Source organism: Acartia tonsa, chromosome 5, assembly GCF_053477335.1.
Source record: "Acartia tonsa isolate MP-2025a chromosome 5, ASM5347733v1, whole genome shotgun sequence".
In the NCBI taxonomy this organism is placed as follows: domain Eukaryota; kingdom Metazoa; phylum Arthropoda; class Copepoda; order Calanoida; family Acartiidae; genus Acartia; species Acartia tonsa.
Genome location: NC_137264.1, coordinates 44039536 through 44055007, shown reverse-complemented (window position 1 = coordinate 44055007; position 15472 = coordinate 44039536). Strand labels below are relative to the sequence as shown.

Genomic DNA, 15472 nt, shown 5'->3' with positions numbered 1-15472 from the left:
TCCGACATATTTTCTAGAAACTTTAAATTGGATTCTAAACTTTTTTTTGTTGATCAATTTCCAATCTATTTAAAAAGGTCTTCTTTGAGTATATTTTACTGCATTTTTTACGGAAGGTTCTGAGTTAAATAAAAGGGAAGCTTCAGATTTTAGTAACTCTTGTTAACAAGCTTAAGCTTTCAGAACGGAAAAGTGCAACTTTAGATAAATTCTTTGAAAAGCTTGGAGAGTAACAAGGATAAGTTATCAATAGGAGCCAACCTTTTAAAAAGAAAAGCCTGACATTTGTAAATGTAGATAGAATAATAAAGCTAACGCAAAAAAAGAGAATGGTAGAGAGACAGAAAGAGAGGTGTGGCTTTACCGACAGACAGGTTTACTTAAAGAGTAGCTTTACTAATAAAAAGGAGAGGTTCTTAAAACTTGCGAAATTTCCCTGAAGGGATAGTGCAACTTTTAGCAACTGTGTTAACAAGGAAAACAATTGGAGACATCTACAAAATCAATAAGAAAAATACATTCAAACTTTTATTTCCCACTCACATCCAGTTTTTTTTAGTTCCCCCTCATGAACTGAAACGTAGGTTTAATAAGAACAAGGATGACAATATACTTCTATCTATAAAAGCGATGCCCTAAAATAAGACTACAAGAAAACAAACTTGTAGAGTGTCAGAACTGTATACTGCTTAAAGACATTCTTACATTTTTAGGACTTGGTTTTAGAGATGCTTCGAACATTAGACTATAAAAGTTTTAAAGATTTTTAATCAATATAATAGATTTGAAATCTGCATAAAATTTTAAGGATTTTTTATAAAATTAGTTTTTTTATATAATTCTTTATTTAAAGGCGCAAATACAAATTAAGTTAAATAATTTTGAGATCTGTGATTGGTGGATTGAAAACTATCTGCGCTCTGATTGGAGAAGCTTAAGTGACGTACATCATTCAACCAATTAGAGCGTAGGTAGTTTCCAATCCAGCTATCCTATTGGTCAAAATTTATTAACTTAAATCGTATTTGCGCCTTTAAATAATGAATTATATAAAAAACGAATTTTATAAAAAATCCTTAAAATTTTATGCAGATTTCAAATCTATTATATTGATTAAAAATCTTTAAAACTTTTATAGTCTATCGAACATGCCAAAATTAACGATAAAAATTTGTATTTACCATTACCTCGTAAGGGCGGGATTTAAGTGATTATTTAGAGAATCCAGAGCATCATCACCGTGAAATAAGATGCGATACTCAAACACCCAAGGATATTAGGTCAAGTAACATCCATCGGACAACCAACTCTTTAATTGCACGACCTTTGTCTGAGAAGTCCTAACTGTGCATGGTAATGAGTTGCGCCTGTTTATGGGCCAATACATTCCCCCTACCCTTACAATTTATGTCGCGCACTAGACATAGCAGCAGTAGGAACCATTTTAACGTCTTTAGTTATGACGCGGTGTCGGCCCGAGATTCGAACCTATCACCTTTCCGGCGACTAGCAGTTGCGCTACGTGTTGAGCAACGATCGCAGATGTGAGAATTTATATACTTCTATATTTTTTCTATTATAATAACATAACACTACCTACGCTGTTATATCTTTCCTGAAATATCTCTTATAACTTTTGATAAAAATTTCTTTTAGTATTTTTATTTCAATATTTACATAAAATGTAAATTGTTTAAACATATTTATGGTAAAGTAATAACTGGAAGGCAAAACCTATTTCAATAATAAACAAACCCGCGCTTTTCTTGCAAGCGGTTTAAATTTTTAATCCTGTTTTTAAAGTTTTTGGATTTCAATAAGATAAACACGCGCAATAAGATCTTTTTCTTGTATATTTACTTATAGTTTTTCTCTAGAAAAGAAGGTGCTTTTACATAAGTTGCCTGTTCAGCACTGGTGCCCCCCCCCCCTCACTTTTAATCATGAAATAAATTACAAATAATGGGAAGTAATATATATTTTCCATGCTAGGGAGGGGGGGGGGGGGGGGGTTGGATTTAATGTAATTGACAACCTCCTCAAACCCACCCCTTGGAGAAACTTGCTTCCCTATTTTCCCCCTCAAGGTTCTAACCCCTCCCTTCTGGCAAATTTCTGTATACGCCACTTCTATAAACCTAAGAATCAGGATTTGAGAAACATTTATTTAACATTGGAAAAGATATAAAAAGAATAGATGCTGAATGATTGTTTACTAAATATAACTATGGTTATAATTGTGAATTTATGAGCTTCGCATTTTTGAGTGTCGTAGTTCTTGTCAAAATTATTTTAGCAAATTAATTGAGATTTAGCCTAATTAAAACTAACTATTGCGGTACTTTTTAATTAGGATATGAGAGTACAAGTGAACTAACTTGCGTCAAACAAACTTATTTGTTAAACTTTTTTTAAAATTTAATTAAAAGCGTTGATAAGAAATATTCTTGAAATGCTAACTAAAAGCACAATTTTAACAATTAACTATATCATAAATGATATTTTTATAAAACTTAAGAATCCCCCCCCTTATTTTGAATTTATTTTAAAAATAAGGAAGGGAGATTCAGTGCTTGATAAGGACCAAGCCTTTACTTGTATTATTCTAATGTTTAAAAACAGAATGTTATTGTTTAATAAATGGCAAAAAAAGACTTACCTCATGAGACCTTCAGATTTAGACTTTTGTGCAAATGCTGTGAAAGCCCCGACAGTGTGGATATCATAATATTCCATCTTTCTCAGGGAGCTGCTCTCCACCCACAACCTAAATATAACATGGATGTTTGCAGAGATACAGGGATAGCACAATGGAAAATAGAATAATCTCTTCTTGATATATAATTAACTAAGTTTAAAATTTTAGAGAACGCTTTTAAATTCATGACATAATCTTTACCCCCCCCCCCCCCCACCTGATTATTGAATGGAATTGGGGTAAAATACATATAGATTCCGTAGTTTAAGGGTGTATATATAATATAAGATATGTTTTTTTTATGGCTCAAACGTGTAAAAAGACAAAAACAGCACCAGTTCGTTTTAAATGCTCTACTAAAGTAAAAAGACAGCCATTAAACGACTAATTCTTACATTTTAAAAAAGGGATAGTTGAATTAAGTGAATTTAACGAGTTTGGGCACTTGGAGTAGTGAACCTCTTAACGTTTTTTGTAGAAAATGATAAATAATGGAAGTAAGCATTGTAGATGTAGTTTAAACCATTGCAATGCATTGAACAGGAAAAAATATGCAGTTCGCTAAATTCATGTTTAATTGCAATTCGTTTTCTATGGAAATAAATGTCCTTGTAAAAAAATTAAATCTTTACCTTTGCAAATGAAGATTTGTTGGAACAAATTCTAGTGCCTTTTCTCCTTTATCCACAGATTTCTTCAAGCAAGAGCCTAAAAAAATCATCTTAAACAAAAGGCAGAGGTTTAGTTATCCGCATATGACAACTAACCCGTGTTTGTTAGCCGCAAAAACTTTATATGTTAAATAGAGAGTAGCACCCTTTTTAATTACGGATTTCAAGCAAGAGAAGAAATTTCATTAAAAATTGAAATCCTAATTAAATGTTAAATTAAAATAACCAGTTATCTAACTGTTATGAGAATTTACTGTTTTAATTACAAACTTTCATTAACTTTGTCTTTTCAACTTAAATAAACCTTGTAACGACTAACCAAATCAATTTAGGAAATAAAAAAATCTATGAAAAGAAATTGTAATTATAATTAAATGTTAAATTAAAATAAGCAGTTATCTAACTGTAATGAGAATTTACTGTTTTAATTACAAACTTTCATTAACTTTGTCTTTTCAACTAAAATAAACCTTGAATTGAATATCATTTATGTTCAGGGTTCTAAAGGGATAAGACAATGACCGATAAATTGATGTACATCCCCATTGTTAATACACAAAATTACCCCTTCTGCAATAAGAAGTGAAATTATTGGTGTGTGTGTTGCCATTGTTTCTTAGTGTTTTAACCTAAGTAGTCACGGAGTGAAACGTTTAAACAATCAACATAATGAACTAACCAAACAAAATTCAATAAAATTCCCTAAAGGTTTGAAGCCTACGAGTAAGAAAGCGTAATTACAAAAATTTGGAGACTAGTGTAATAAACAGCCCAAAGTCCCCTCCCTCACTGATTTATGATACACATAAGTTAAATATAGCAAGGATGACATCATCCATAAAAGCGAAGCTCTGAAACTGTAGGACAAACGAACATTACCACTTGTAGTCAGAACTAAAAAAAGCAGAATATAAATGAATAAGCAAATTGTAATTAAATTTGTTGCAAAACTGCTTAAATACAGATTATAGAGATGCTTCGTTTGTAACATTGTACCTTATTGTAATATGAATCAGTATTTCAAAAATTAGATAAATTGGAAATTTTATAACATAAAAAATGGTCATTAAAAAGGTTAAAAATCAACATGTTTTAAATAGAAGGACTTTCTGTTAACGATTATAGAGTTATAACGCTTCCTAAATCGTACCTAACTGTTATATAAATTATCATGCAAAGTTTGAAATCTGTAAAACCATTCTAAAACGTAAATTAACGAAAAGAGCTAACCGTTCAACAGACGGTCGGTCCGACTCTAATTATAAAAAAGGCTCGCTTTTTTCTCAGCCTTTAGCCAAAAAAATGCTTTAAATGTTACTTATCGAGTTGTCACTTATGGTTGGACATTTCAATACACGGGAAATGAAATGATCACAAAGATTAAAATTGGACAAATATGGGATGTAAAGATACGCAAAAATAGTAAATAATATAAAAATTTCTATCACTATGTTGAACATGTCCTGTAATATAAAGTAGTAAGCTTTTTTGCCTCTAGCAAAGGATCTCACTCACCGCTGAACTAATATGGTTCTCATTTACAGTGAAGATTCTCAAAGGTCCTGCGATGGTTATAGGCTATTTTATTTTAAAAATAAGCCTTTGTATGGCTTCAGGGTATTTTTCTTCCCTTACATATTAGAATAAAGATCCTCTAGATTCTAGGGGCGCAGCCGCTAGTGCTATACATAAAGTAGTATGATTTTTTTGTCTGTAGCTAAAGATTTCGGAAATTACTTAACCGATTGAGTTCTCCCTATAGGGAATCTTTACAAATGTCTTCTGCCGTTTTCCTTCATATCAAATACAGCGCCCCAAGATGATAGGGGCGCAAATGTTCCCGCAGGGGTAAGGAAGAAAGAAAATACGATGTAGTAATCGACTATGAATAAGTAATTAGGTTTTTAACCTATTCTTATATCCTGATATCTAGCTAAAAATGTGAAGGAAATTAAACTATGTTACACAAATAAATATATTATGAGTAACTTTAAAGTTACGTGAAAGAGAACCCACTGCAAAAATTGTATATCGCCTTTGTTTAAATGAATAAATCATAGATAATATAAAATCAAAATACTAATAGTTTGGAACCAATATATTAAATTGCAAGTACCCAAAATGCTTCACCAACAAAAAGGTTATAATACTTTGGGTACCAGTGTAATATACAATCCAATTCCAATGTCCCCTCCCTCCGGTCCCCGACTCTAACCAATCCATCCTGGAACTATTTGCTGAACACAAAATCAAAATTGGTTTCAAATTTCTCGCAAGAATATTTTCTCTAGGAATACAGAGATAGGATATTGGAAGATATATTAATGTTCTCATCCCTGTATAAAAGTAATAAACGTTTGTTTGTGTTTTATTGTAGTAAAGGATCTCGTTATGGCTCTCCTTTACACTAAAGGGAGGGTTTACTAAACTATTTTGGGGAGGGTATCAACCTCCCAAGGCAAATCGCCCACAGAAGAATGACTCTTCAAGAAACTTTTTTACTTTTTATTTTAAAACTAAAATTAGAAGTCGATTTTTCCTCCTCCTCCGCATAACTCAAGTGCCCCTAGAGGCCTCTGTGGTCGAACCTTCTAGTTATATTTACTGCTTTGAGTAGCTTTTAATTTTTTGGCGTTATCCTCAAAATTTTTTTCAATTTTGTACAACCACCCCCCCCCCCCCCCCACGACTACCGACGAACAACTATTTTAGGTTAGGTTTTAGGCTAGGGAGCCGAGCGCTCCGGCTAGGCAGGCAAGGGGACCGAGCGCTGCGGCTAGGCAGGCTAGGGAGCCGAGCTCTGCGGCTAGGCAGGCTAGGGAGCCGAGCGCTGCGGCCAGTGTTCATAGTTCGCTGTCGGGGGGAGGGGGGGGGGGTACTCAAATTTTCAATATTGAAAAAAAAATTCTAAGAGGATAATACCAATTTTTTAAACTGAGGATAATTTTTACTGACATGGTTCCTTTCCTTCCTGATTTTCTATAAAATCCTTTTAGATTGGGTTACTCTTTTCCTGTTTACGGAAAATGAATTTCAATTACGTTATTTACATAATGTAGTGAAAGCGATTCTTTACTTTATTTTTTTATTATTATAGTAGTATTTTGGTCTATCAATATTTGAATTTATGTCTTAGGTTGGTTCTAGGCTATTTCCCTTCGAATAAAATTTCCCTCAGTATGAAGCCAATATAAATTCTTCAAAATAACAAAAAATTACTATCGTTTATTTGCGAGAGGGAGAGGAAAATAAGCTGTTTATTATACTAGTACCTTTTTCTTATTCGTTAGCTTAACAACTTTGGGGACTTTTACTGAATTTTGATTGGTTCGTTCATTAGGTTGATTGTCCAAATGTTTCAATCACTAATTGTTATTTTGTGTTTCATCAACGGGGATGTACATCACTTTGTCGGCCATTGTCTTATCACTTTAGATCCTTGATTGTTTCTGGTAAACCAGATGGACGAGCATACCTTTGAATTATGAAAAAAAGCCGCGCTACTAAAAAATATCCAAATTACCTTTAAGATTTTCCATGTTTTCCATGGCAGTAGAATAGATGTTGATGAGATTAAGATGGTTTTCTAACCACATCATTTGGTTTCTATGACAAGGCTCTTTCAACTCTCCTAGCCCTAAAATTATTAATATAATAAGGTACAAACTAATCTCAAAGTTGTTCGAGAGATGATTTGTTCGAATATCAGCCCTAACCGTTTATAAAAGACTTCAATGGTAAATGGAAAATGTGGTCAATAATTAGGCGCAACTTCTAACTATAAATTTTTTAGGACAAAGAAAATGACCGTGCAATTAAGGTCAGATTGATATTAATTAATGTTAGTTAGACTTCTCCATAGCATTTGATACTTTGAATAGTTTATTAAGCATTTTATTATAGCTTTTTTTATCGACTAAATGAATTTTTTTCCAGTTGGGATTTCTCTTTGGAGTTTAAAATCTACCCTGGATATATTAGAAACTTAATTGCAAAGAAGAACCATATCAGCGGACAGACAAACAACCCGTTACTTTAAAAGCTTAGGAGAAACGTACCTGCAATTTCATGAACCAACTCTTTTTCTTCAGCAATCCAAAGTGATCTAAAAAAATAATCATTAAAATTTTTTTTAAAGTTTTAAAAATAAACTTTACCTATTTACTTTTACTAGTAAACATATTTTGGAATCATAATTGTTTAAAAATATATTATATTGAGTATCTCAAACAAGCTAGTTTGTAAGTGTGTTTGTAGTGTGGTCAGTTGATTGGAAAGTTTAGGTTAAGGCCTTATTAAAATCATCAACTTCAAGTGCAAGTCAAACTTCTTTTTATTTACACCAAACGAAAATTAATTTTAACGAAACATAATAAATGGAAAATATTTATTATAACCCTTACTAAATAAGAATTAAACTATTGTTGTGCAAGAATTTAATATTTTTCTACAATATATTTTTGCACATAAAGTTTGTAGTGCTCCGTCCGACTGCAAAATATCTGAACAATAAATAAAATTTTCTTCCATTGTGACTTAGAACGCGAATAAATTTACCAGAAAAATAGCACACACACACACACACATATATATAAGCAGGGAATAATATAATACAAATTAGTGCAATGTCAGTAATCTCGGCAGCCACTGGACCGACAAGGTTGAGCTTCTTAGGGAATATTACGGTGATAAAGCTATTCTAAACCAACGAAAAAAATGAGAAGTAACTAGCATCATACTAAAGTAGGGGGAATAGTCCCTTTCGTGGCAACGCCTCTTAAGGCACGATTCGTCGTATTTTTTAAATGGCTTTTCATAGGTTATTTTAGGTTAGGTTAGGTTATATTGGGTTAAGTGATTGCCCCACAGGATTATGCAATTGGCCCCGCAGGGTTAGTGCCCCCCCCCCCCACCACGAAGGGGCTAGAAATATGAGAAAAGCTACTGTGAAAAATACGAAGAATCGCCCCTTGCCGCGAAAGGGACTATACCCAAATAATCTATTACTAATAAGCATCTACTCTATAAAATTCTGTGAGATAAGTGTAATTTACACGGCTGCCATGAAAGATAAATGTCTTAAATTTCTTATAGATATTACAATGACCAAATTCCGTTTTAAATTAGCAGTAATTTTCTTAGCTGTCATTAAAAATTGCTCAAGGAGTGTCACATAACGAAAAACCATCTACTCTATTAATATCTTTTTTTTAATCCTATAATCTCCTCTGCTTATGGGGTTAATCATCCTTGTTTGGAAGTGCATAATTTTCTGAATATTTATCCATGTTGGTGCAAACAATAGAAAGAAAATGAGCACAGAAAGAACATTCCAACTTCAAACAATAAAATTTTTCAGTTTATCATAATATTCTTTATATTATTCAATTTACAAAATTCTATAAAATGAAAAATGTAATTTAATATTAAAACTTTTGTTTTTAAAGGTATTCTCGTGAAAGGTAATAGTGGTTAGAGCTTTTTCATTGTTAATAACAGTAGGGGTGTAGGGAGGTGTCAGCACCTTCTTTAAAATTGAAATTTGCAAGGGCTACCTTCTCCTTTTTTCTTTACCTAATGGTTTCACAACCCCTCAGGTGAATCACTGTGCATGCACGCCATTAATATATTTATAATTTTTAAAACTCAAGAACTGGGTATATTTTCATGTTAAATAGTTGAATGTACATATACAAAATAACCTGAAATAAGCTATCAAAAGCTACTGTAAAAAAAACGAGGAATCGCCCGTTAAGAGGTGTTGCCACCAAAGGGACTATAACCACAAAATGCTCAAGAATATTTTCTAACATAATACAAAATTTAGATTGTTGGGGAACTTATGGACATATTTATCCTTTTTAGATATAAATATATTATCAATCTGCCTTAATGTACCCCAACAAAAAGAAAAATTCCATTGCAAATATTAAATTTTTGCGTTTTTCTGGGAAAAGGGATAGAAAAATACCCTATTCTAAAACTGTTACGCCTCAACACCAATTTAGGACTAGGACTAATATCCACTTTATGAAATTTGAGTTTTCACATAAAAAAATATTGGGTATGATCCCTTTTGTGGCAACGCCCCTTCGTATTTTCACAGTAGAATCCCCTGCGGGATGCTCTAACCCTACGGGGCCAATTGCCTAACCCTGCAGGGCAATCACCTAACCTAATATAACCTAACCTAACCTTAAATAACCTACCCAAAGCTATTTTGAAAATAAGACGAAAGACCCCTTATGGGGCGTTGCCACGAAAGGGACTATACCCGAAATTTTAGACATTTCTTTCATAGTTTAAAAAGCTTAGCTTTACACGAAGTATTATTGCTTTCATTGTTTATCTCTCATCCCTGCTAGGTATGAAGTGAGAGATACGTGTTGGTATTTGATATAGGAACCTAGAGGTTTTACAAATCTACATTAGGGGAAACTTGGTGCTTTCACACTAAGTGCCGGTTAAGCGCTGATAACCTCCTCACTTATTATTGAAATGAATTGAAAATAAGAAGGGATTATTTTTCCAATCCCCACCCCTAAATAAAAATAAGGAATTTTTGTTGTTAGTACTCGACTGGGTACTTTGAGTGAAAGCAACATAATTTCTAATACAATTTCAAAGTCGAATTCAACAGTCTAAACTCCACAGCCACCCAACAGAATTTGACAATTTAGAGTCATAGTCAACACAATATTACTGTAATGTACGTTTTTATTTTCCACTTTCAGTACAGTCAATAGTCTAAAACCACTCTAAAACATTTTATATAGCTTCCCTGCAAAGTTCAACCAATTCTGACCTTATTACTGTATTTCATTGGTTAATCTCTACAGATATAATTATTTTATCAATTCTGCTTATAAAAAAAAGCAGGTAAAAGTAAAACCCATGTTAAGTATATAACAAAAGTAATATAATAACCATGGTTTAGGGAATAGGAAAATGCCCCATTTTGTTCTACTTTAGATGGAGTCATTTATTTTCTATATACATGGGAGAAATAGATGTAGATTTATTAAAGCCATTTTCTAAACCCTGTATTCTATAGGTAATAACTGTCTATACCTATGTTTACTTGTTGGCTAGAGTTGTGTTATAAACAAATATTATCCTATCTCTGTATCCATGAGTGATAACCTATACCTATGTTTACTTGTTGGCTAGAGTTGTGTTATAAACAAATATTATCCTATCTCTGTATCCATGAGTGATAACCTATACCTATGTTTACTTGTTGGCTAGATTTGTGTTATAAACAAATATTATCCTTTCTCTGTATCCATGAGTGATAACCTATACCTATGTTTACTTGTTGGCTAGAGTTGTGTTATAAACAAATATTATCCTATCTCTGTATCCCCGAGTACTAACCTATACCTATGTTTACTTGTTGGCTAGAGTTGTGTTATAAACAAACATATTCTTATTAGTTATTACGTGTAATACAAACAAATCATTCATTACAGCCAGAAGAATAGAGGGAAAAATTAAAGATAATTAAACTTACCCCCCTTTTTTCTTCTAATTGAACTTAAACCAAAGAAATAAATATTGAGTGACAGGGAGAATAATTTATTGCTAATTATCCTATGCATAGTCACACCTTTACTTAACAAAATGAAATAACTTTTTATGTGCTCCTAGCTTCTAAAGGCTCTATATTTGAAAGAATGTGGAAGGGTAGCAAAATAGCATGAAATCATCTCAGGATCTATAAGAAGCTTCACTTTAAAAGGAGAACCATATCAGTTCAGCGGTTAGCGAGATCCTTCGCTACAGACAAAAAAAGGTTACTACATTATATATTAGGAGGATACAAACTTTAAAAAGAAAGGAATACTTATTGACTGACGAATATAACAATCCCAGTAAGGGAGAGGTAGGTTTCGGGTAAAATCCGTAAAGGTGTGTGTTTTAAGGCTTAAAAATAGTAGTAGAACGATAATATTCACTAAATATGTGTATTTCTTATTGAAAAGAACTATAGACAAAATTTTTTTTTTAAGTTAACATAAATTTTTATCGTTCTACTACTGTTTTTAACTTATAACACTTAACCTTTACGGATTTTACCAGAAACCTACCTCTCCCTTTATGAATAAAGGGGGGGGGGGGGGGGTAGATTAGTATAGTTTCTTTTGACTTATCCCTCGATGAGTATAATGTCTATAATTTTATGTATAATGAGTAAACAATGTAATACTAGTTACATATTAACTGCAAACAAATCAATTGTATCAAAGGAATATTTCTAATTTTGTTCATTGTACGTATAATATACTTTCAGTTTTGCATTCAAATTTCTGCCTGTTGTAGTTATATTTGGGGAAAAACATTTTGTAAATCTATAAATATGTATTATATATATATATAATATCTTATGTAGTATGAGTGACAGACTGACGGACTGAGTATGTTGTATACTGAAAGCATTATTTGTAGGTATGTTCACAGTAAAAGTGAGCAATATAACTCAAATGCCACCAGAGAAAATCATGTTACACCAACAACAATACAAACATACGAAAATTAACCACAAAGCAGCTTCGCTACTCCCCAAAATGTATGTATATTTAAACATCATTAGATTCGACTTAATATATATTTACTGATAATTATCAATACAACTTTACATAACATTTAGGTTTGCGAAAGCGAAGCTTTTCTACATTTAAGTTTTGTCTGACCGTACTTCTGTCGAGCCTTGATTAAAAATCACCATTTCATTGTGTTTATCTAATACTATAGCAATTAGAATTATAAATATGTATATGCTGAATAAACGGTTACACCAAAGATGTAGAGTATCTTTGGTGCAAACAATTCTTTCCTTTTTTCAGGTATAGTACATATCATGACAACGCCTCTTAAGGGACGTTTCGTCTTATTTTCACATAAGCTTTTGATAGGTCATTTTAGGTGATTGCCTCGCAGGGTTAGGCAATTAGCCCCGCAGGGGCTAGAAATAGGAGAAAATCTACTGTGAAAATATGACGAAATGCCCCTTAAGAGGCGTTATCACGAAAGGGAAAATACCCCTTTTTTCTACTAAAGATATATAAGGTAAAATGGATTTAAGTAGCTTTAAAAGTGCATGTAGCTTGTAAGAAAAATTGAGTCTGAAGTGTCAAACCCATGCAACAATGTCAATAAAAACCATGTCATTTTCTGTGTTTTGTGTGTGTGTGGTAAATACAAGTTTCTTGAGAATTGTATTTCTTTTACATCTTATCAACTTTTTAAACTAAAAAAAGATAAATAGCTAAAAAATATTATAATTTTAACTTCAATCAAACTAATAAACAGCCTTTACAAGTTTTTTTTCCCATATCTCAACTCTGCGGGGCCTTTTACACACGATGCCCTAACCTGAACTAAAGTAATGAACCAAAAAACGAAAACTAACCCCCCCCCCCCCCCTCCACTTTAAGTGTTCTATTATTGGGGGGGGGGGGGGGTTCAGTGCTCAACTAAGCACTTTGATGGAATACACTGAAATATAACTGTGGCACATAAAAAAATACTTACAAAAGTTGTTGTGGAAAAGCTACGGTAAGCTTTGGTTCTGCCATTAGTTCCATAGCTGATATGTCTCCACCCAAACCAGAATGAAACCTAGGGAAAAATAAAAACGCTGATAAAGTCATAAAAAAAGAAGCAAACTTTCCAATATTTAGGAATAATAAGGGATAAGACAATGGACGATAATTTTATATAAACCCCAATTATGTTTAGGGTCCCCACCTCGTGGGTAGAGCTTCTTATAGCTCGTGTCCCTATACGCAATAGGTTAAAAAAATCCCGTAAGGTTTTAATTTTTTATTTATCGAAAAATAGGCACTTTTATGTCGGCTAATTTACTCACAGTTTTCCGAATGGAGGTTTAGGTATTTATGTCAATTTTCAACCTAGCCAACCCTCTCATTGACAACTTACTAAATATTTTACCTGTAAGTTTTAACGCAAGGATTTGCATTGAGGAGTAACAAGTTCAGGTGCTGTGGCAGTTTCATTCTAAATAAAATAAGATATAAAAACAGTTGCCGTGGACATGAAAATAAAAACAAAACAACTTAGGTATATTTGATGAACACATTCATAAAAATATATGTTTTTATTTCACGATTAAGAACCAGAATTGTTAGATTAATCGCCCTTAGTTTTTAGGGGAAGAGAGGTAAGTGTCAGGCAAATAGCCTAAAACCACCCCATATTTAACCTGACCAGCGATTTCTGAGATCTTAAAATACGAACATAAAAACAACAAAATTTTATGAGGATACAAATAACAATTTCCTTCGACTATAGCTCTGAGGGTTAACGTTTTAACTTGTTGTAATAAATGTAATTTTTTAATTTTTCAAAAGAACGTCATACCTAAAAAGGTTAAAATGGTTGACTTTTAAATAAATATCGCAAAATTAAAGGTTTTTTAAGGTAAAATGTCTCGGAATAATAAACAGAAAACCATTAGATACCCTAAGGTTACAAGAAAAATATGAATTAAGTAATCAATCATCAATGTAATACCAGTGATGTAAGTCGCGTTAATAATAAAATATATGCCGCGTTTTTGGTCGATTATATAACTTTCCTTAAATTTGACGAGTTCTTATGAGATGTATAAAATGGTGCATGTGAAATTTAGTTGAGACAAAAGCCCAAAGTTGAAGTGGCCTCTTCACGTGAAAAGCAGAAATCTTTCACAGATAAATGTAGAGATAAGTTTATTAACTAGTTTTAATCATTCTTAGACATCAATAAAATAACAATAAACAAACATAGAAAATGTACACTAAATTGAATATATGTAATAGCATACCTAAAAATTCATCAAACTAGGTGACCATTCATTTTTTTAAAATCTAGTAAACCAGCAAAAATTAAATAACTGGGTTTTCATCTATAAGAATATAAAATACTTTGATTGCAATCCAAGAAATAAAAAATAAAAACAAAAACTTCCATATGAAGCTTCTACCGAATAAAGAACTTACTTGTTCGAGCGATTTATTATAAACTAGCGGCTACGGAGGGGAGGGGGGGCACTATAGATTGTAGTTTTAAAAAAAAAAAGTTTCTTCACCCTACAGTGGCGCCGTCTAGTGGAACTTTTCTATTGACATTTATTTTTAAGGGGTGATTTCTCGTGGAAAGTATCATTACCCTCCTTCAAATTAGCTACAATTCTTCTCAGAACCTGTGAGAAGCGGTTCAGCGGTTAGCGAAATCCTTAGGTACAAACAGACAGATAAAAACAACCTAACCTAAGGTAAACTCTTTTTCTACAAGGATATCATTCCGTTTCTCCCTTTAGGAAATGTATGGATAAAAGTTTGTAGGCGCACGACCCTTCAAACTTTACAGCTGATAGGATAATAGCAGACACTCGGAAAAATTTTAATTAATAGGACCAATTTTTTAGAGTCAATTTTAAGTTATTAAATGTCTTTAAGATGTTAAAAGCATAACAGATAATAGTAGATCATGGCAAACAAACACTTGTGTAGAGTTTAGAGGGACATGCCGACAACCAACCGTTTGATTGCACGACCTTTGTCTGTGCATGTTAATTAATTGCGCCTGTTTCGGGCCCCCCTACTCTTACTATTAACGTCGTCGTGGATCCAAAACAGCAGCACAAGGCACATCTTTTAAAGTCTTTATTATGACGCGGGTTCTAATCGTTCAAAGGCATAAAGTTTTAGCTGTTAACTCCAAAAACAGCTGCTCACAGGATAAGAAACTGGATGATATATTGATTTACATTCTTAATTATACAAAAATAAGAATTCTGTAAATTAACATTATTAGTTGAAATGTTTGAAAAATCCTACAGGTGCAATGAATGAAAAACCTTTTTATAAACTTTGAGTACAAGAATAATCTACTTATCAATGTTCCTTTTCTCCTCGATTTACTAAATTATTCAAAAATTATAAAAAAAAAATTGATTGATTTCTAAGAGTGGAATAGAATGTTAGTGTTCTTGATAGAGAAGGCTTTGCCTTGTAGACACAGATTATAATTTTATTGATTAGAAATATTTTAGTAACAATAAACTATATTTAGATAACAAATAAGAGCTAACTGTAAT

General features: G+C 32.4%; 1 protein-coding gene across 5 annotated transcripts in view; it reads right to left on the bottom strand.

Moving 5' to 3' along the window:
* The window catches only part of LOC145319607 (uncharacterized), a 142187-nt gene that overhangs the window by 52320 nt on the left and 74395 nt on the right, over positions 1 to 15472 (bottom strand). For all 5 annotated transcript variants that reach the window (XR_013879964.1, XM_080161838.1, XM_080161840.1 and 2 more), the window contains 6 exons: positions 13324 to 13389; positions 12904 to 12990; positions 7428 to 7474; positions 6893 to 7006; positions 3331 to 3406; positions 2660 to 2767 (listed from right to left, as the gene is read on the bottom strand). Coding sequence is in view for 4 of the 5 variants with exons in the window: in XM_080161838.1 (XP_080017964.1) it covers positions 2660 to 2767; positions 3331 to 3406; positions 6893 to 7006; positions 7428 to 7474; positions 12904 to 12990; positions 13324 to 13389 (498 nt within the window). In the remaining variant the exon portion in view is untranslated. The remainder of the gene's footprint in view (positions 1 to 2659; positions 2768 to 3330; positions 3407 to 6892; positions 7007 to 7427; positions 7475 to 12903; positions 12991 to 13323; positions 13390 to 15472) is intronic.